General features: G+C 43.0%; 1 protein-coding gene across 4 annotated transcripts in view; it reads left to right on the top strand.

The window, feature by feature from the left end:
- LOC123735849 (cell adhesion molecule CEACAM6) overlaps positions 1-22,758 on the top strand; it is a 35,187-nt gene that overhangs the window by 11,530 nt on the left and 899 nt on the right. The window contains exons 1-9 of one of the 4 annotated variants that reach the window (XM_082972003.1): positions 5,309-5,388; positions 13,930-14,007; positions 18,471-18,659; positions 18,708-18,863; positions 19,262-19,516; positions 19,779-20,042; positions 20,255-20,351; positions 20,440-20,494; positions 20,609-20,712. In XM_082972003.1, the coding sequence (XP_082828129.1) occupies positions 13,953-14,007; positions 18,471-18,659; positions 18,708-18,863; positions 19,262-19,516; positions 19,779-20,042; positions 20,255-20,351; positions 20,440-20,494; positions 20,609-20,712 (1,175 nt within the window). In that variant the 5' untranslated portion in view covers positions 5,309-5,388; positions 13,930-13,952. Of the gene's footprint in view, positions 1-5,308; positions 5,389-13,929; positions 14,008-18,470; positions 18,864-19,261; positions 19,517-19,778; positions 20,043-20,254; positions 20,352-20,439; positions 20,495-20,608; positions 20,713-22,758 lie in introns of those variants that run through there. The other 3 variants (XM_082972002.1, XM_082972005.1, XM_082972004.1) reach the window with 3 other exon arrangements.

Raw genomic sequence — 22,758 nt, 5'->3', positions numbered from 1 at the left:
CCAGACACCTAGGTATTTGTAGTTGTCCACATATTCTAAGTAAGGACGGGCGGGTTAGGTGCAGGCAGCGATCGGTTGAAGAGCATGCATTAGTTTTACTTGTATTTACGAGCAGTTGGAGGCCAAGGAAGGAGAGTTGTATGGCATTGAAGCTCGTCTGGAGGGTTGTTAACACAGTGTTAACACAGTGTCCAAAGAAGGGCCAGAAGTATACAGAATGGTGTCGTCTGCGTAGAGGTGGATCAGAGACTCACCAGCAGAAAGAGAGACATCATTGATGTACACAGAGAAAAGAGTTGGCCCAATAACTGAACCCTGTGGCACCCCCATAGAACTACCAGAGGCCATCCGATTTGACAGATTGAACTCTTTCAGAGAAGTAGCTGGTGAACCAGGCGAGGCAATCATTTGAGAAACCAAGGCTATTGAGTCTGCCGATGAGGATGTGGTGATTGACAGAGTCGAAAGCCTCGGTACCCCCTGTGTCACTGGTTGAAGGCTGGGTCTACAAAAAAAACAAGACTTGACTACCTTGGGCTTTGACACTGGCTGCAACACCTTCTTCTACCCAGTTATCCACAGTCACTTTACCTCTACCTACATGTACATATTACCTCAATTACCTTGACAAACCAGTGCCCCCGCACATTGAGTCTATACCGGTACCCCCTGTATATAGCCTCCACATTGACTCTGTACCAGTACCCCCTGTATATAGCCTCCAAATTGACTCGGTACCGGTACCCCCTGTATATAGCCTCCTCAAATTGACTCTGTACCAGTACCCCCTGTATATAGCCTCCACATTGACTCTGTACCGGTACCCCCTGTATATAGCCTCCACATTGACTCTGTACCGGTACCCCCTGTATATAGTCTCCTTACATTAACTCTGTACCGGTACCCCCTGTATATAGTCTCCACATTGACTCTGTACCGTAACACCCTGTAAATAGCCTCCACATTGACTCTGTACCGGTACCCCCTGTATATAGCCTCCACATTGACTCTGTACCGGTACCCCCTGTATATAGCCTCCACATTGACTCTGTACCGGTACCCCCTGTATATAGCCTCCACATTGACTCTGTACCGGTACCCCCTGTATATAGCCTCCACATTGACTCTGTACCGGTACCCCCTGTAAATAGCCTCCACATTGACTCTGTACCGTAATACCCTGTATATAGCCTCCACATTGACTCTGTACCGGTACCCCCTGTATATAGCCTCCACATTGACTCTGTACCGGTACCCCCTGTATATAGCCTCCACATTGACTCTGTACCGGTACCCCCTGTATATAGCCTCTACATTGACTCTGTACCGGTACCCCCTGTATATAGCCTCCACATTGACTCTGTACCGGTACCCCCTGTATATAGCCTCCACATTGACTCTGTACCGGTACCCCCTGTATATAGCCTCCACATTGACTCTGTACCGGTACCCCCTGTACATAGCCTCCACATTGACTCTGTACCAGTACCCCCTGTATATAGCCTCCACATTGACTCTGTACCGGTACCCCCTGTATATAGCCTCGCGACTGTTATTTTTTTGTTGCTCCTTAATTATTTTTATTTTAACATTTGTGCTATTTTCTATAATTGTTTTATTTTGTTACTTTCTTAACCTTGTTTTCTTAAATGCATTGTTGGTTAAGGGCTTGTAAGTCAGAATTTCAATGTAATTTCTACACCTGTTGTATTCGGTGCATGTGACAAATATAATTTGATATGATTTGATCAAGGGATTCAAAAGAAGATAGGAATCATAGGATCTAGAATTGGGATAAAAATAAAAGTTTTAGTACTGGGGTTATATAAATGTTTTAGACAGAGTAGAGCACAGTGTTTTAGTACTGGGGTTTATAAATGTTTTAGAAAGAGTAGAGCACAGTGTTTTAGTACTGGGGTTTATAAATGTTTTAGACAGAGTAGAGCACAGTGTTTTAGTACTGGGGTTTTATAAATGTTTTAGACAGAGTAGAGCACAGTGTTTTAGTACTGGGGTTTATAAATGTTTTAGAAAGAGTAGAGCACAGTGTTTTAGTACTGGGGGTTTATAAATGTTTTAGACAGAGTAGAGCACAGTGTTTTAGTAGCAGGGTTTTATAAATGTTTTAGACAGAGTAGAGCACAGTGTTTTAGTACTGGGGGTTTATAAATGTTTTAGACAGAGTAGAGCACAGTGTTTTAGTACTGGGGTTTATAAATGTTTTAGAAAGAGTAGAGCACAGTGTTTTAGTACTGGGGTTTATAAATGTTTTAGACAGAGTAGAGCACAGTGTTTTAGTACTGGGGTTTATAAATGTTTTAGACAGAGTAGAGCACAGTGTTTTAGTACTGGGGTTTATAAATGTTTTAGACAGAGTAGAGCACAGTGTTTTAGTACTGGGGTTTATAAATGTTTTAGACAGAGTAGAGCACAGTGTTTTAGTACTGGGGTTTTATAAATGTTTTAGACAGAGTAGAGCACAGTGTTTTAGTACTGGGGGTTTATAAATGTTTTAGACAGAGTAGAGCACAGTGTTTTAGTACTGGGGTTTTATAAATGTTGTAGACAGAGTAGAGCACAGTGTTTTAGTACTGGGGTTTTATAAATGTTAGCACAGTTGAGGCCGTCTGCTGACCACTTTTCACCCTTGAAAGTCATGGTGGAAACAACAATTGGTAGATAAACCCCTGGTTGCTGATTACTCTCAAAGTCATAAAACACAAATGTCTCTGAATGTTCATCTTCATCCAATGGTTGAAGGTAGCACTCATGTTCCACTTCTTGAACCACTTCAGTGTCTCTGCTTTTCAAAGACCCTTTACAGACAGGGCAGTGTAGGATACCACACACCTTTACAGACAGGGCAGTGTAGGATACCACATACCTTTACAGACAGGGCAGTGTAGGATACCACATACCTTTACAGACAGGGCAGTGTAGGATACCACATACCTTTACAGACAGGGCAGTGTAGGATACCACATACCTTTACAGACAGGGCAGTGTAGGATACCACATACCTTTACAGACAGGGCAGTGTAGGATACCACATACCTTTACAGACAGGGCAGTGTAGGATACCACATACCTTTACAGACAGGGCAGTGTAGGATACCACATACCTTTACAGACAGGGCAGTGTCCACATACGTGAGGTTGGGGGTTGTCTGTTTTAACGTTGTAATTGCGTTGGAATTTTGGACATTTCTTGTTGAGGTCACACCAGCTGACAGATGTATATGCCTTTGGATGCTATGGACTCTAAAAGACAGAGAGGTCCAGTTACTAGATAGGTTTCTCACAGCCTTTTACAGGACTCTAAAAAACAGAGAGGTCCAGTTACTAGATAGGTTTCTCACAGCCTTTTACAGAGCTCTAAAAGACAGAGAGGTCCAGTTACTAGATAGGTTTCTCACAGCCTTTTACAGGACTCTAAAAGACAGAGAGGTCCAGTTACTAGATAGGTTTCTCACAGCCTTTTACAGGACTCTAAAAGACAGAGAGGTCCAGTTACTAGATAGGTTTCTCACAGCCATTTACATGCTATCTTCAATCAGTAGAGGCTCTACCTCAGAAATTATTGTGTCAAGCTGTTTAGCTGCATCCTACATCAACACATCGTCCTCATCAACACATCGTCCTCATCAACACATCATCCACATCATCCTCATTATCCTCATCAACACATCATCCTCATCAACACATCATCCTCATCAACACATCATCCTCATCAACACATCATCATCCTCATCAACACATCATCCTCATCAACACATCATCCTCATCATCCTCATCAACACAGCATCAACACATCGTCCTCATCAACACATCATCCTCATCATCACATCATCCTCATCATCCTCATCAACACATCATCATCCTCATCAACACATCATCATCCTCATCATCCTCATCAACACATCATCCTCATCATCACATCATCCTCATCATCCTCATCAACACATCATCATCCTCATCATCCTCATCAACACATAATCATCCTCATCAACACATCATCATCCTCATCAACACATCATCCTCATCATCCTCATCAACACAACATCCTCATCAACACATCATCCTCATCAACACATCATCCTCATCATCCTCATCAACACATCATCATCACATCATCCTCATCAACACATCATCCTCATCAACACATCATCATCACATCATCCTCATCAACACATCGTCCTCATCAACACATCATCTTCATCAACACATCATCCTCATCAACACATCACCCTCATCAACACATCATCCTATTCAACACATCATCCTCATCAACACATCATCCTCATCGTCCTCATCAACACATCATCCTCATCATCATCAACACATCATCCTCATCATCATCATCCTCATCATCCTCATCAACACATCATCCTCATCAACACATCATCCTCATCAACACATCATCCTCATCAACACATCATCCTCATCATCCTCATCAACACATCATCATCATCAACACATCATCCTCATCAACACATCATCCTCATCAACACATCACCCTCATCAACACATCACCCTCATCATCCTCATGTCCTCCTATGTCAGCAATCCATGCTTTGGTTTAGTTTCCCCTGGTACTGTTTCCACTTGCTAATGTTTTAGCATTTGTGGCACAAATCCCATTCAAGTCATCCGACCAATATTAGCATTTTTTGCACATTTCTTTTAGTCATTTTATCATGTCCAAATCATGTCCAAATCATCCAAATGTATAAAATTCAATGTGAAGCTCAACAAAGTCACTTATAGATGATTTGAACATGATGTGCTAATGTTAATCTGACAAATCATATTATCGGTCCCATGATTTGAATTAGATTTTTGCTACAAATGCTATAATGTTATGTAAATGTAGGAGTGTTTGACATTGCAGCCGACTTTATAGACGAGTCGAGATCTACAAATGACCTTGCATGATAAATAACTACTCACTCACTCAGTCAGTCAGTCAGTCACAATTTACCCACGATGCATCACAGTTTTGATGCTCTCGAACACTGTATGTGTGACTGAGGAAGGAAGCCCTCTCTGCATCAGCTTCTTAGTTCCTGACATAGATTTGTCTAGAGGGTCCATCTATGCATATTTGTCATTATGTCGTCTGCAACAGAATGAGAAGAGCAATTGAGGACTATCTCCATTTTAAAGTAGTTAATGTCTTCTTCTTCAACTTCCATAACTTTAATGACAGTCGGTAAACCAACTGAAAGTTTGTATTCAATGGCTTTAGTTTTGAAGCAAGTGCGCCCTCTATTAAACTCTATGGACACAGACTACTTCAATGTTGGGTTAACCACAGATCTCAAACTTCACACTCAGTGTCTGTTTACTGACAGTAAGTTAACTTACAACACGTCTACCCTTCACTCTGTAAGTATGCTTGACGATATCTTAAAATATGTATATTTTATAATTTGTTTGTAACCATGAACTTCTGTATCCTGTTATGTGCATGGCGATGCTATTGGAATGTATGTTGTTTTGTTTTTCTGTTATGTACTCTGTAGATGTATTTCTGCATATTAATCTGATACAGTATTGTACATGTGGTTTCATATATAATACTTTTTCCTGCTATTTTAAGGACTCTGACAGTAATAGATTTTTGTGGAGACGTGTTTGAAAATGGGCTAAAGTAAGAGGGGATTGGGTGTTTAGCTTTTAGGAGTAATACAGTATTAATATGAAACACAGTGATGGAGGGTTGTGTTTAGGAGTATTATTTACGTGAGACACAGTGACGGTGGATTGAAATGCTTACTAACGGGTCCATTTCCAACAATGCAGAGTAAAAACATTTTAAATAGTGACACAAGGAATAAATACACAGTGAATAACAAATAACAATAATGAGTAAAAAATAACATGTCTATTTACCAGTACCTAGTTGATGTGCAGGGGTATGAAATAATTGAGGTGGTTATGGGTCGGCAGGTAGCCTAGTGGTTAGAGTGTTGGACTCGTAACTGAAAGGTTGCAGATTGAATCCCTGGGCTGACAAGGTACAAATCTGTCGTTCTGCCCCTGAACAAGGCAGTTAACCCACTGTTCCTAGGCCATCATTGAAAATAAGAATTTGCTCTTAACTGACTTTCCTAGTTAAATAAAGGTAAAATAAAAATGTACACACATGTAAGGGAAAGGGGGATACCCAGTCAGTTGCACAACTAAATGCATTCAACTAAAATGTGTCTTCTTTATTTTATTTATCCGTTATTTTACCAGGTAAGTTGACTGAGAACACGTTCTCATTTACAGTAACGACCTGGGGAATAGTTACAGGGGAGAGGAAGGGGATGAATGAACCAATTGTAAACTTCTTCTACAGTTAACCTAACCCCTCTGAAACAGAGCAACACTGCGGGATCTGCCTTAATCGACATCATCGGCACCAGGGATCAGTTGTTGTTGGGTGTTAACTGCCTTGCTCAAGGACAGAACTGCATATTTTGACCTGATTGCTGTTTGGCATCGTAATCGACTTCAGTGGGCAAATACTCACCTTCGATGGCCACTGGCACGCTGGAGAAGTGTGCTCTTCACGGATGAATCCTGTTTTCAACTGTACCGGGCAGATAGCAGACAGCGTGTATGGCGTAGTCTGGGCAAGCGTTTTGCTGATGCCAACGTTGTGAACAGTATACCCCATGGTGGCAGTGGGGTTATGGTATGGTTAGGCATAAGCTATGGACAACGAACACAATTGCATTTTATCGATGTCAATTTGAATACAGAGAGATACTGTGACGAGATCCTGAGGCCCATTTTTGTGCTATTCATCCACCGCCATCACCTCATGTTTCAGCATCAAAATGCATGGCCCCATGTCGCAAGAATCATACACAATTTCTGGAAGCTGAAAATGTCCCAGTTCTTCTATGGCCTGCATACTCAACACTGTCCTATTGAGAATGCTTTGGATGCTCTGGATCGACGTGTACGACAGCATGTTCCAGTTCTTGCCAATATTCAGCAACTTCTCACAGCCATTAAAGATTAGTTGGACAACATTCGACAGGCCTCTATGGAAAGGAGATGTCGCGCTGCATGAGACAAAAAGTGGTCACACCAGATACTGACTAGTTTTCTGATCCATGCCCCTACTTTTTTTTAAGGTATCTGTGACCAACAGATGCATATGTGTATTCCCAGTCATATGAAATCTATTAGGTCCTAATACATTTATTTAAATTAACGGATTTCCTTATATGAACTGTAAGTCAGTAAAATCTTAAAATATTTTGCATGTTGCGTTTATATTTTTGTTCAGTGTAGATGAAAACTCTCTTGGTAAACAGTATTGTTTACTGCTTATCACAAGGTATTCTAACTCAGGCAAGCAAAAACTTGAGACTTCCTTAACAAAGAGACACACCCCTCCTCCCTTCGACTTACCAGAGTCTGCCATCCATTCTTGAAGATGCACTCTTAGAGAAAAGGGTTCCAAAAGGGTTCCTCGGCTGTCCCAATAGGAGCACCCTTTTTGGTTCTAGGTAGAACCCCTTTCGTTTACATGTAGAACACTCTGTGGAAAGGGTTCTACATGGAACCCAAAAAGGTTCTACCTGTAATTCAACAAGGTTCTTCCTGGAACCTAAAAGGATTCTTCAAAGGGTTCTCCTATGGCATCAGCCAAATAACCCTTTAAGGTTCTAGAAAGCAAAACATTTTTGTGTAGAAAAACCAGCAAGATGTATATCCAGGTCCTCATTCAGCCACAACTCAAGAAAAACGTATTACAGTTTTCCAGTGATAGGATAGAACATAGCTCATCCAGTTTGTTCTCCAGTGACTGCACGTTCGCCAATATTAATTTATTAAATACATTTTGTATTTAACCTTTATTTAACTAGGAAAGTCAGTTAAGAACACAATCTTATTTACAATAGAACAGAGGGCAATGGTGGTCTATTTGATCGCCAACGTAATCTCGTCAGGATGCCTGCTCGCTTGCCTCTCTATTGCCGCCACTTCCTCTTTCGAGTCCCGGGGGATTAGGGCCTGGTCCGGAGTAAGCAGAACGTCCATAATTTGCCATCTCGTTGAGGTAGAAATGTTTGTCCATATCAAGTTAAATGATCACTGTTCTGATGTCCGGAAGCTGTTTTCGGTCAGAGTAAAGTTAAAATCAGCACAAAAAAGACACAAAATAGCGGAGTAGGTCAGGAGCCCGTAAATCAGCTGCTATCCACTGCTTGCCATCTGCTGTTCACAAGGGCCAACAGTGGAACAGAATATGATAGCGGCATGTTCTATAGAACAGACATCCATTTTTGTGTGCTTAAATTTTACTTTTTAACACCAGTGTTGCGTTTCATTAGTTTGTTATGTTGTTATTAGCCCAACATTATTGAGGACATTATTATTAGGTACCAGTACTATACACGATGGCCAACAGTGGTTCTCTCCCAAATGGCACCCTGTTCCCTTAATAGTGTACTACTTTTGACATAGGGTGCCATTTGGGAAGAAGCCAGTGTAACTGAATATGATCAAGGCATTATATTACTGCCCATCGTACGAAGAGACACTACAGTAATGCTGAGATGCCAGTAGGGAGAGCTCTAGTCTAGAACACTGAAACCTTCAGTATCACTTTGATGCAGCTGATGAGGAGTGTAAATTGAATGTGTTTATAGAATAGAATGAATGACTTCATGGAACTGACCAAATGTAAATGGAACTTTGACCTGTTCCATGTAGAACTCAGAGGGACAAGGCAACACATTCTAAGATATTATAAACATTCCATAAAGAATAGTCAACATATTGTTAACATGATTCTGTATTTAAATAAAAGTGGAAATGGGGGACATTTTGTCCATTTTAGAAATGTAGGGCCCATTCTAATACAGTAACCTCCCTTCTCTGACATGTTGTTCTCGTCGTCATGCATGTTAATGACTTAAAGAGGAAAGGACAGTTCTGCATCAGCTACTTGTGCCCTGACTACTTTAAATATGTATCAACTGGTTGACTCTCTGTACAGGACCTCTCTCCTTCACTTCACTCTATAAGTACGCGTGACAATATCTTGAAAAATAGTTTTGGGTTATTTGATTTTAGTCATTAGTCATATTCTTGAGGGGAATGTATAATTTTACTTCTTGTTATGTTTTGAGCTGTGTTTTGGATCAGAACTGTGTCAGATAAGACCCAGATGCAGACAGTTTGAATAACAGATGTTTATTAACAAAACAGGGGGCAGGCAGACGACAGGTCAAGGGCAGGCAGAGGTCAGTAATCCAGGGTAGAGTCAGTAAGGTACAGAACGGCAGGCAGGCTCAGGGTCAGGACAGGCAGAGTGGTCAAAACCGGAAAAACTAGAAAAACAGGGGCTAGAGAGAACCAGGGGCTAGGGAGAACCAGGGGCTAGGGAGAACCAGGGGCTAGGGAGAACCAGGGGCTAGAGAGAACCAGGGGCTAGGGAGAACCAGGGGCTAGGGAGAACCAGGGGCTAGAGAGAACCAGGGGCTAGGGAGAACCAGGGGCTAGGGAGAACCAGGGGCTAGGGAGAAACAGGGGCTAGGGAGAACCAGGGGCTAGGGAGAACCAGGGGCTAGGGAGAACCAGGGGCTAGGGAGAACCAGGGGCTAGGGAGAACCAGGGGCTAGGGAGAACCAGGGGCTAGAGAGAACCAGGGGCTAGAGAGAACCAGGGGCTAGAGAGAACCAGGGGCTAGGGAGAACCAGGGGCTAGGGGGAACCAGGGGCTAGGGGGAACCAGGGGCTAGGGAGAACCAGGGGCTAGGGGGAACCAGGGGCTAGAGAGAACCAGGGGCTAGGGGGAACCAGGGGCTAGGGGGAACCAGGGGCTAGGGAGAACCAGGGGCTAGGGAGAACCAGGGGCTAGGGGGAACCAGGGGCTAGAGAGAACCAGGGGCTAGGGAGAAACAGGGGCTAGGGAGAAACAGGGGCTAGGGGGAACCAGGGGCTAGGGGGAACCAGGGGCTAGGGGGAACCAGGGGCTAGGGAGAACCAGGGGCTAGGGAGAACCAGGGGCTAGGGAGAACCAGGGGCTAGGGGGAACCAGGGGCTAGGGGGAACCAGGGGCTAGGGAGAAACAGGGGCTAGGGGGAACCAGGTGCTAGGGGGAACCAGGGGCTAGGGGGAACCAGGGGCTAGGGAGAACCAGGGGCTAGGGAGAACCAGGGGCTAGGGAGAACCAGGGGCTAGGGGGAACCAGGGGCTAGGGAGAACCAGGGGCTAGGGAGAACCAGGGGCTAGGGAGAACCAGGGGCTAGGGAGAACCAGGGGCTAGGGAGAACCAGGGGCTAGGGAGAAACAGGGGCTAGGGAGAACCAGGCTGGTAGGCTTGGCGATACGAACTGGCAACAGACAAACAGAAAATACAGGTATAAAGGCAGTGGTGTAAAGTACTTGAGTAAAAATACTTTCAAGTACTCCTGAAGTAGTTGTTTTGGGGTATCTGTACTTTATTTTACTATTTTTATTTTTGACAACTTTTACTTCACTACATTCCTAAAAGAAAATAATGTACTTATTACTCAATACATTTCCCCTGACACCCAAAAGTCCTCGTTAAATTTTGAATGCTTAGCAGGACAGAAAAGGTCCAATTCACGCACTTATCAAGAGAACATCCCTGGTCATCCCTACTGATTCTGATGTGAAAACTCACTAAACACAAACGCTTTGTTTCTGAATGATTTCTGAGTGTTGGAGTGTGCCCCTGGCTATCTGCACATACAAACAAAACACAAACAGTTGTGCCATCTGGTTTGCTTAACAAGGAATTTGAAATGATTCATACTTTTACTTTTGATACTTAAGTACATTTTTGCAATTACATTTATTTTTGATACTTTATATCATATTATTTAAAACCAAATACTTTTAGACTTTTACTCAAGTCGTATTTTACTGGGTGACTCACTTTTACTCAAGTATGACAATTGGGTACTTTTCCACCACTGTATAAATACACAGGGGATAAGGGGGGAAACTGGCGACACCTGGAGGGCGGGTGGAGACAAGCACAAGACAGGTGAAACAGATCAGGGTGAGACAGTTTTGGTTGTTACATCAGGGCCTGTATTCATAAAGTGTCTCAGTGGAGGAGTGTTGGAATGTGTGTGAATGACACAGTGGATTTATCTGAGGGTCCTTTAGGACCAGACTGAGTAGGGTTGACATCTATACTGGGACTGATAGGGAGTAGGGTTGACATCTATACTGGGACTGATAGGGAGTAGGGTTGACATCTATACTGGGACTGATAGGGAGTAGGGTTGACATCTATACTGGGACTGATAGGGAGTAGGGTTGACATCTATACTGGGACTGATAGGGAGTAGGGTTGACATCTATACTGGGACTGATAGGGAGTAGGGTTGACATCTATACTGGGACTGATAGGGAGTAGGGTTGACATCTATACTGGGACTGATGGGGAGTAGGGTTGACATCTATACTGGGACTGATGGGGAGTAGGGTTGACATCTATACTGGGACTGATGGGGAGTAGGGTTGACATCTATACTGGGACTGATGGGGAGTAGGGTTGACATCTATACTGGGACTGATGGGGAGTAGGGTTGACATCTATACTGGGACTGATGGGGAGTAGGGTTGACATCTATACTGGGACTGATGGGGAGTAGGGTTGACATCTATACTGGGACTGATGGGGAGTAGGGTTGACATCTATACTGGGACTGATGGGGAGTAGGGTTGACATCTATACTGGGACTGATGGGGAGTAGGGTTGACATCTATACTGGGACTGATGGGGAGTAGGGTTGACATCTATACTGGGACTGATGGGGAGTAGGGTTGACATCTATACTGGGACTGATGGGGAGTAGGGTTGACATCTATACTGGGACTGATGGGGAGTAGGGTTGACATCTATACTGGGACTGATGGGGAGTAGGGTTGACATCTATACTGGGACTGATGGGGAGTAGGGTTGACATCTATACTGGGACTGATGGGGAGTAGGGTTGACATCTATACTGGGACTGATGGGGAGTAGGGTTGACATCTATACTGGGACTGATGGGGAGTAGGGTTGACATCTATACTGGGACTGATGGGGAGTAGGGTTGACATCTATACTGGGACTGATGGGGAGTAGGGTTGACATCTATACTGGGACTGATGGGGAGTAGGGTTGACATCTATACTGGGACTGATGGGGAGTAGGGTTGACATCTATACTGGGACTGATGGGGAGTAGGGTTGACATCTATACTGGGACTGATGGGGAGTAGGGTTGACATCTATACTGGGACTGATGGGGAGTAGGGTTGACATCTATACTGGGACTGATGGGGAGTAGGGTTGACATCTATACTGGGACTGATGGGGAGTAGGGTTGACATCTATACTGGGACTGATGGGGAGTAGGGTTGACATCTATACTGGGACTGATGGGGAGTAGGGTTGACATCTATACTGGGACTGATGGGGAGTAGGGTTGACATCTATACTGGGACTGATGGGGAGTAGGGTTGACATCTATACTGGGACTGATGGGGAGTAGGGTTGACATCTATACTGGGACTGATGGGGAGTAGGGTTGACATCTATACTGGGACTGATGGGGAGTAGGGTTGACATCTATACTGGGACTGATGGGGAGTAGGGTTGACATCTATACTGGGACTGATGGGGAGTAGGGTTGACATCTATACTGGGACTGATGGGGAGTAGGGTTGACATCTATACTGGGACTGATGGGGAGTAGGGATGACATCTATACTGGGACTGATGGGGAGTAGGGTTGACATCTATACTGGGACTGATGGGGAGTAGGGATGACATCTATACTGGGACTGATGGGGAGTAGGGATGACATCTATACTGGGACTGATAGGGAGTAGGGTTGACATCTATACTGGGACTGATGGGGAGTAGGGTTGACATCTATACTGGGACTGATAGGGAGTAGGGATGACATCTATACTGGGACTGATAGGGAGTAGGGTTGACATCTATACTGGGACTGATAGGGAGTAGGGTTGACATCTATACTGGGACTGATGGGGAGTAGGGTTGACATCTATACTGGGACTGATAGGGAGTAGGGTTGACATCTATACTGGGACTGATAGGGAGTAGGGTTGACATCTATACTGGGACTGATAGGGAGTAGGGTTGACATCTATACTGGGACTGATAGGGAGTAGGGTTGACATCTATACTGGGACTGATAGGGAGTAGGGTTGACATCTATACTGTGTAGGATGTGTGTTTTAACTTTTCTACATCCATAACAACCAGCTCTCTAGACTGATACAGACTCTATGGGCCTTATGGGCCTTCACTACAGATGGTGTGTGTGTGTGTGTGTGTGTGTGTGTGTGTGTGTCTGTGTGTCTGTGTGTGTGTGTGTGTGTGTGTGTGTGTGTGAGAGAGAGAGAGAGTCAATTGTTGTTTAGCCTCACAGCTTGGGGATAGGAGTTATCATTGAACCTGGTGGTCAGTCTTTAGGCTGCTGTACAGCTTGACGGACCATAGAGAATTGAACATTTATCCTCCTGTATCTGGGGATCTGAGAATAAACAGCTTCACAACAATCAATGTTGAAATATGTGTTTACAGTTCTACACATCTGTTCAATAAGTGATTGTTTTTGTTGTTTGTGATGTTGATGACTTTATTGTATCCATTAGGAAATAGTTTTTGCATCAGACAGCATGTCATCTTAAATAGACAGACGAAGACAGACATGCAACACGTCACACACATTACATACATAGTGCAATAGACTTACAGACAGACAGTATTCACATAGACAACCATATAGCACAATACAACACAACACAATATGAGCCTGGTTCATTTTCAGTAATGAGGCCCTGTACCCCATTTACAGTTTCTACTTCAATGTATCAGGTGGAGTTATTCACCTGCTATAGAGTGAGTTGTTGTTTATGTTTCTAAGACTGCAGGGTGGGAGATGCAACAATGGCCTTGAGAACAGCAGGAAGTGTGTTGCTGGTATTTCTCTGGTCTGTGACAGGTATGGTCTCATTCTTATCTTTTAGTTGTTCTGTTTCTCTACAGACATTTCTAAAGGATATGAATCATAATGTTATTCTGGTGTTAGGCGTCTCCACTTCCCTTTAAATAGGTATCTTTCACACCTCACTGAGTGATTCTTGTCTGTGGTTTCACACTCAACTCACCAACTATGGCAACATGGTGTGGACAAACCCTACTCATTTTGAAATTGATGCATCTTTAAGGTGAAAAAAAAGCACAAGCATCCACAACGTTCAAACATCTTTCCCATAATTACAGGTATTTTATCAACCATTTGAGTTCAGCCATAATATTTGTTGTAATATTTGTTCTCCCTTTTCAGGGGGATGAAATTGTAACCAGCTCTGTAATGCTTGTTTGAAAAAGACAGATACTTTTGAAAAAAGTATAATTCTCAATGAATCTAAAATGAGACATGGCAATCTGCACAAAGGCAAAAAGGCCATTTTTAAACAATGGATGAGCTTTTCTTATTAATCTACTGGAGAACCATTTAGGGTTCAAGTAAAACGTTTGTATAAGTGAAGCTTTTAGAGAGAGGTTTAGTGCTTTTATATGTAATAATCTCAACCCACCCAGTTAGTAATCATTACATAGCGACTGTGTGTTTATTCATGTGAAAATTGACTTTGCCGCTTCAGCATGCTTTTGTGGCACAGTCAATGGCACACAGGGGATATTGGCCAGAAGGTTCAGGGTTCGCCGACCACCACGGATGAGCTCACTCTCCCTGCCTATTTCATTATTACGATCAGAGCCGGCTGCAGACAGTGATCAGCCAGGGGGAAATCAGATTTTCTAAATTTTGATGCCATATTTATAATTATATAAAATATATTCACATTTTCTACCAACAGGTTTCTGTGCCAATGCACCACACAACCAATAAACAAAAGCATAACGACTTGGAGCACTTCTATAGCATGGTTTACGTTTTTAAAACCACAATCAATCTGAACAAATAGGAATACATCCCACCTTACCTTGTAGGCTTACCCAGTATCGAAGGCTTGACAATCTCTGAATGTCATTCAGCTTTCTGGTGTTTTGTAACAAATGTCTCTTTCCATTCATCAAATGGCTGCTGCACAGTTTGGATTGATTGATTTTATTGGTCAGTTAAAAAAAATACATACACACATGTACACACAGTTTATTTACAGTGACCAGGATTGTTGATTTAAAGGACAATAAAGTCTGGGACTTATTTACATTGTGGTGCCTATGTTTTACATAAACACATTTACATTGCATAGATACAGACACATTGCATAGATACAGACACATTGCATAGATACAGACACATTGCATAGATACAGACACATTGCATAGATACAGACACATTGCATAGATACAGACACATTGCAGATATAAACACATTACAGAGATACATTACAGAGATACATTACAGAGATACAGACACATTACAGAGATACAGACACATTACAGAGATACATTACAGAGATACAGACACATTACAGAGATACACACACATTGTCACGGTTATCGATGGTGAAGGAGGACCAAAATCCAGCAGGACTGCGTTTGTTCATCTTGAACATTTATTAAACTCAAAATGAACACCAAAACAACAAAACAAACTCACGATCCCCGAACAGTCTTCTCAGGCTCACACACGCTAGACAAGAAACAATCTCCCACAAAAACCTACACCAAACAATTACCCATATATAGGACTCTCAATCAGAGGCAACGAGGAAGCACCTGCCTCCAATTGAGAGTCCCAAACCCCAATCAACCTAACATAGAAATACATTAACCAGACTACACATAGAAATACATAGACCATAAACCAAAAACCCGGAAATAATAAATCAAACACCCTTCTACCAAAACACCACCCCGAACCACATAAAACAAATACCCTCTGCCACGTCCTGACCAAACTACAATAACAATTAACCCTTATATTGGCCAGGACGTGACAGTACCCCCCCCCCCCCTAAAGGTGCTAACCCCGGAAGCACCTCAAGAATAACAAAAACCCCAAACAACAAAAAATCCCCCTAAACTAAAGGGAGGGTGGCTGCCGTCACCGACGGCACTTGTGCTACACCCCCCCTCCCCAACCCACTTATACAGGTGGTGGTTCAGGCTCCGGCCTATTGTCCTCCAGAGTGCCGACCGACCCGATCTGCCTCGGACCGTAGGCAGACTCCCCCTGCTCTGGATCATGGGCAGACCTCCTCCTCTCCACCCTGTATGCAGACTCATCAATTAAACCGTTAATTACTTTAAGTTCTGAAATGTCAGGCTTACTCAGTTTAGGGTTGCTGCTAGACTCCCTTGATTTTTGGTCATCAGCAGACTCTGGGCAGATGGGCCACTCTGGCTGATCCTGGCTGACGGGCCGCTCTGGCTGATCCTGGCCGACGGGCCGCTCTGGCTGATCCTGACCGACGGGCCGATCTGGCTGATCCTGGCCGACGGGCCGCTCTGGCTGATCCGGGCAGTCGGGCCGCTCTGGCATCTCCGGGCAGTCGGGCCGTTCTGGCATCTCCGGGCAGTCGGGCCGCTCTGGCATCTCCGGGCAGTCGGGCCGCTCTGGCGGCTCCTGACTGACGGGCGGCTCTGGCGGCTCCTGACTGACGGGCGGCTCTGGCGACTCCTGACTGACGGGCGGCTCTGGCGACTCCTGACTGACGGGCGGCTCTGGCGACTCCTGACTGACGGGCGGCTCTGGCGACTCCTGACTGACGGGCGGCTCTGGCGACTCCTGACTGACGGGCAGCTCTGGCGACTTCTGACTGAGCCGACGCACTGGAAGCCTGGTGCGTGGTGCTGGTACTGGGGTTATCAGCCTGGGAACACGCACTTCCAGGCTAATGCGGGGAGCGGGAACAGGACGAGTCGGACTGGGCTGATGCACTTGAAACCTGGTGCGTGGTGCTGGTACTGGACGTGCCAGACTGGGAACACGCACCTCTAGGCTAGTGCGTGGAGCGGGAACAGGATATATAGGACCGTGGAGGCTTACTGGCGGTCTCGAGCTTAAACCTGGCATCGCCCTTTCTGGCTGAATGCCTACTACCCCCTGGTAAATGCGGGGTGCTGGTATAGCGTGTACTGGCCTAAAAACACTTGGCCTCGCCATAATACTCATTACCCCGAAGCACGAGACATGTCCATTAACTGGCTTCTGTGACACAGTCCGGGGATTTGGCCTGGGGCTCCAAACTTGCCCCGCCAAACTACCCATATGCCCCCCCAAAAAAAATTCTTGGGGCTGCCTCTCGGGTTTAATCGGCAGTCGTGTTCCTCGGTAGCATTCCCGGTCTTTGCTCCATTTCTTCCATGGGCCCTCTCCGGCCATAACTTGCTCCCATGTCCATTTCTCCCGTTTGTCCAATTCAAATTCCCTCTGCTCCTTCCAGTCCACCTGTTGCTCCTTCCTCTGCTGCTTGGTCCTTTTGTGGTGGGAGATTCTGTCACAGTTATCGATGGTGAAGGAGGACCAAAATCCAGCAGGACTGTGTTTGTTCATCTTGAACATTTATTAAACTCAAAATGAACACCAAAACAACAAAACAAACTCACGATCCCCGAACAGTCTTCTCAGGCTCACACACGCTAGACAAGAAACAATCTCCCACAAAAACCTACACCAAACAATTACCCATATATAGGACTCTCAATCAGAGGCAACGAGGAAGCACCTGCCTCCAATTGAGAGTCCCAAACCCCAATCAACCTAACATAGAAATACATTAACCATAGAAATACATAAACATAGACCATAAACCAAAAACCCGGAAATAATAAATCAAACGCCCTTCTACCAAAACACCACCCCGAACCACATAAAACAAATACCCTCTGCCACGTCCTGACCAAACTACAATAACAATTAACCCTTATATTGGCCAGGACGTGACACACATTACAGAGATACAGACACATTACAGAGATATAGAAACATTACAGAGACACAGACACACTACATAGATACAGACACACTACAGAGACACAGACACATTACAGAGATACAGACACATTACATAGATACAGACACATTACAGAGATACAGACACATTACAGAGATACAGACACATTACAGATACAGACACATTACAGATACAGACACATTACAGAGATACAGACACATTACAGAGATACAGACACATTAGAGATACAGACACATTAGAGATACAGACACATTAGAGATACAGACACATTACAGAGATACAGACACATTACAGAGATACAGACACATTACATAGATACAGACACATTACATAGATACAGACACATTACATAGATACAGACACATTACAGAGATACAGACACATTACAGATATAGAAACATTACAGAGACACAGACACATTACAGAGATACAGACACATTACATAGATACAGACACATTACAGAGATACATTGGCTTAATTCTGATAGCATTGTGTTGTGTGACCTTGTTTCAGTGGTACTGGGTCAGAATGTCTGGAGTGTGACTTACACCAAGAAAAGTATCTGTGCCTTGAAGGGGTCAACAGTGGAGCTGCACTGCTCTTATACATATCCCAGTGGTACAGTCACAACAACCCTCTGGTTCACTGAATCTGGGACTGGTAAAGAACCTAAAGATCTAGGTCAGGACCCAGAGTATGCAGGTCGTCTGGAGTGTCATGGAGATCTAGGTCAGGACCCAGAGTATGCAGGTCGTCTGGAGTGTCATGGAGATCAGAAGAATTGTCACACACTGAGGATCACAGACCTGAGAGAGAGTGACTCTGCTGAGTACAAGTTCAGATTATTAACAGATCAGACCGGAGGGAAATATATTGGCAGTCCTGGAGTCACTCTGTCTGTCACAGGTACAGTTACGTACATTCAATATAGTTCAACTGTTGAATTCCATTTAGTTCAAGAAAATTGTCTTGGTTTGTATTTACAGTATCTGTCACTCATCTCACATCTATCTAGATAGTTGTAATGTGAGTGTGGTTCTGTATGTATGCTAAAGCATATGATGTGTGTGCTTCAGTGTATGCTGTGATTTTAGCATGTATGCTAATGAGAATGTTGTGTTAAAATCTGTTTAAATTGACTCTATTGAACCCAATACTTCCTGGAAAACAGTGGAAAGTATTACAGAGTTGACTATCCTGGCTAAATAAATCAAATTCATTAATGAATGACTATAATTACCTTATAAAGGGCAGCTATACAGACACAAAGGAGGAGAATAATGATTTGTTTCCTCATACTCTAGATGTTGTGTTGGAGATGGATCCTACATCTGTGTCAGAGAGGGAGAATGTCACACTGATATGTAGAACCAAATGTACACTGGACCCCATCACAGCCTACAGTTGGTATAAGAATGGACAGCCTATACCAAACAGCAACACCTCCTCTCCTGTCTATAGCCTATTCTCAGTCAGCAGTGAGGATACAGGCCGATACTCCTGTGCTGTAGAAGGCCATGAGGATCTCCCCTCTGCTGAAGAGACTCTCACTGTCACATGTCAGTACATTGTGGGTTTCATTTGATATACTGATTATGTTGATTCTTGAATTGGGAATAGATTGTTTTCCATATGAATAAATATGAATAAATATTTTTGTGTGTAACATCCATTTCCTTGAATTTGTATTACCACCATATCATCATTCTTTTTAATTATTATTTTTCTGATTGTCTTTTACTCTGAATTAAATGATTTCAAACTCACCTGTAAAATGTAAACACAAATGTTGCTATAAATGAATCTGGTCTTCAACACCAGATGGTCCAAGGAACACCTCAGTGTCAGTCAGTCCCTCTGGTGAAATAATGGAGGGCAGTTCAGTGACTCTGACCTGCAGCAGTGAATCCAACCCACCTGTGGACAAATACACCTGGTACAAGAAGAATGTTACCTCACCAAAAGCATCAGGACAGAGTTACAGCATCACTAACATCATCTCTGAGGACAGAGGAGAATACTACTGTGAGGCTGAGAATACAATAGCATCTAATAACTCTACAGCTCTGATGATCATTATAGCAGGTGAAGTTACATCTTCAATACTTCAATACAAAATGATGTTCAATAAGAAATGATGTTTCAAGGTAATCTTCTTCTAGTTTGCATCATTACACTTTGGTTTAAAACTATACATAGTCTTATACATACAAGTATTGCATTAATGTCCTGTATTGCAGTATATTAATTTTCAGTTCATAATAACATGTACTCATATCATCTATATTATCTTTTAGAGAAACAAACCTCAGTTCTAACTGCTGCTGTAGGAATCATAGTGGTTGTTCTGGGTGTCATACTGGCTTCATGTCTCTCTGGCTTCATGTGGTTCAGGTGAGTGAAAATGCATATTTTAAAGATTATTTCACTTTATTATCTTCATTAATTTGTTCATTCATTCATTCGTTCATTTATAAAACAGGAAGAAGGCCTCCAAATCCACCTTTGACACAAGACACACAGCAGACGACGGACAGGTGAGTCTGTTCAGACAGATGGAAGATCATTTTCGTTGCTTTGTGGGAAATGTCCACTCTTCATGCTGTCTGTCCCCAGGTCTATTTATATTGTCTGTTCTCTCTCTCCGTCAGGGAGACTCTAGTGCAGTGTATGTCAACATCTCAGGCATGGCCATGACCCCTGCTGCAGCACAGACAGTGGCCACCTTTGACCAGGAACAGGACGAGGATGTCCAGTAAGCTGCTGTGAAATTCAACCTCTCCAGTGCTGCCACCCTCTGAGCATATTCTACCATTACAACAACATAGAGTCAATACTGTATACAACATTGTGAACACACAGACAGCATCAAGGTCATTCATATGTTGCTGCTTATTGGAGGAGTAGACAAAGTCATTCAAATAAGCAAAACAGTTGACCATTAGTGACCCCTCATTGTTCTCTGAGAACTCCCTCCATCACTATCTGATGACATTTCATTGTTCTCTGAGAACTCCCTCCATCACTATCTGATGACATTTCATTGTTTTCTGAGAACTCCCTCCATCACTATCTGATGACATTTCATTGTTCTCTGAGAACTCCCTCCATCACTCTCTGATGACATTTCATTGTTCTCTGAGAACTCCCTCCATCACTATCTGATGACATTTCATTGTTCTCTGAGAACTCCCTCCATCACTATCTGATGACATTTCATTGTTCTCTGAGAACTCCCTCCATCACTATCTGATGACATTTCATTGTTCTCTGAGAACTCCCTCCATCACTATCTGATGACATTTCATTGTTCTCTGAGAACTCCCTCCATCACTATCTGATGACATTTCATTGAACTCATACTATGGTGTAAAAGTAGGCATTTTGAAAAGTCACAGTTTTAATGTCTTAAAGGTTCCAGGGGTATTCTTCAGGCCAAATGGCATTTCCTGAAACTGCACTCTACAATATACATCTCAAGACAATTACTATGACATGTCTATAACCTGTTGGGGCTACAGGTTAGCAATGAACCCCGAGACGGGATTGCTAACAAGGCTGGAAATTCAAAACATCAAAAATCTAATAATTTCAATTTCTCAAACAATCAACTATTTTACACAATTTAAAAGATAAACATCTCCTTAATCTAACCACATTGTTCGATTTTCAAAGAGGCTTTACGGCAAAAGCATAAAGTTAGATTATGTTAGGACAGTACATAGCCACAAAAGTACAAACATCCAGTTTCAATTCAAGGTCAGGCGTCACCAAAAGCAGAAACCAGCTAAAATTATGCACCAACCTTTGACAATCTCCATCAGATGACACTCCTAGGACATTATGTTATACAATACATGCATTTTTTGTTCCATCAAGTTCATATTTATATAAAAAAACAGCTTTTTACAATGGCGTGAAATTCCGATTTTTTTCTTCTCTGAAATGCTTCCGGTGAACATAACAAAATTACTATTCGAAAACATTGGTAAATTATAATATTGTCATTCAAAGAATAATATATTATCATCTCGTAATTGCTACCGAATGGCCAGATCTCAAAATAACTTTACTGGGAAATCACATTTTGCAATAAACGGGGTGCTATGCTAAGAACAATAAGCTATGCTATACAGTTAGCATCATCTAATATCGATAATAACATTGTAAATATCCCCTTACCTTTGATTATCTCCACCAGAAGGCACTGCCAGGAATCCCAGGTCCAGAACAAATGTGGTTTCTTTTGACAAAGTTCATAATTTATGTCCAAATAACACCAAGTAGTTAGCGTTCATTATGCTCCCACAAAACGTGGTGGGGGGGGTGTAAAATCACGCCGAAAAGCTAAAAAAACCTAGTAAATAATCTATTTACGTTCGTTCAAACATGTCAAACGTTGTTTAGCATTAATCTTTTGGTCCATTTTTAACGTTAAACATCAGTAATATTTTCACACAACCTATCCTATGTCTAGATAAACAATTATGACAAACTCACGCTTCTCAGATTTATGCGCAGGCGCAAAAAAATGAAGTGACGACATGTCAACTTCCATGCATTCTAATTTACTCTCTGTTTATCATAGACGCTTCAAACAACTTTATAAAGATCGTTGACATCTAGTGGAAGCCGTAGGAGTTGCGAAATGAATCCTTTCTCACTATGGTATCTATAAAACAATGACACTAAATAGTACAGTCACAAAATTCAAAAAAAATGTTTTATCTATTTTTCACAGGTTTTTGCCTGCAATATGAGTTTTGTTATACTTACAGACACCATTCAAACTGTTTTAGAA

The sequence above is a fragment of the Salmo salar genome, unplaced genomic scaffold (genome assembly GCF_965601325.2).
Source record: "Salmo salar unplaced genomic scaffold, fSalSal1 ptg000519l, whole genome shotgun sequence".
In the NCBI taxonomy this organism is placed as follows: Eukaryota; Metazoa; Chordata; class Actinopteri; order Salmoniformes; family Salmonidae; genus Salmo; species Salmo salar.
Note: the sequence above shows the minus strand (reverse complement) of the source record. Positions and strands in the feature narration are given on the sequence as shown.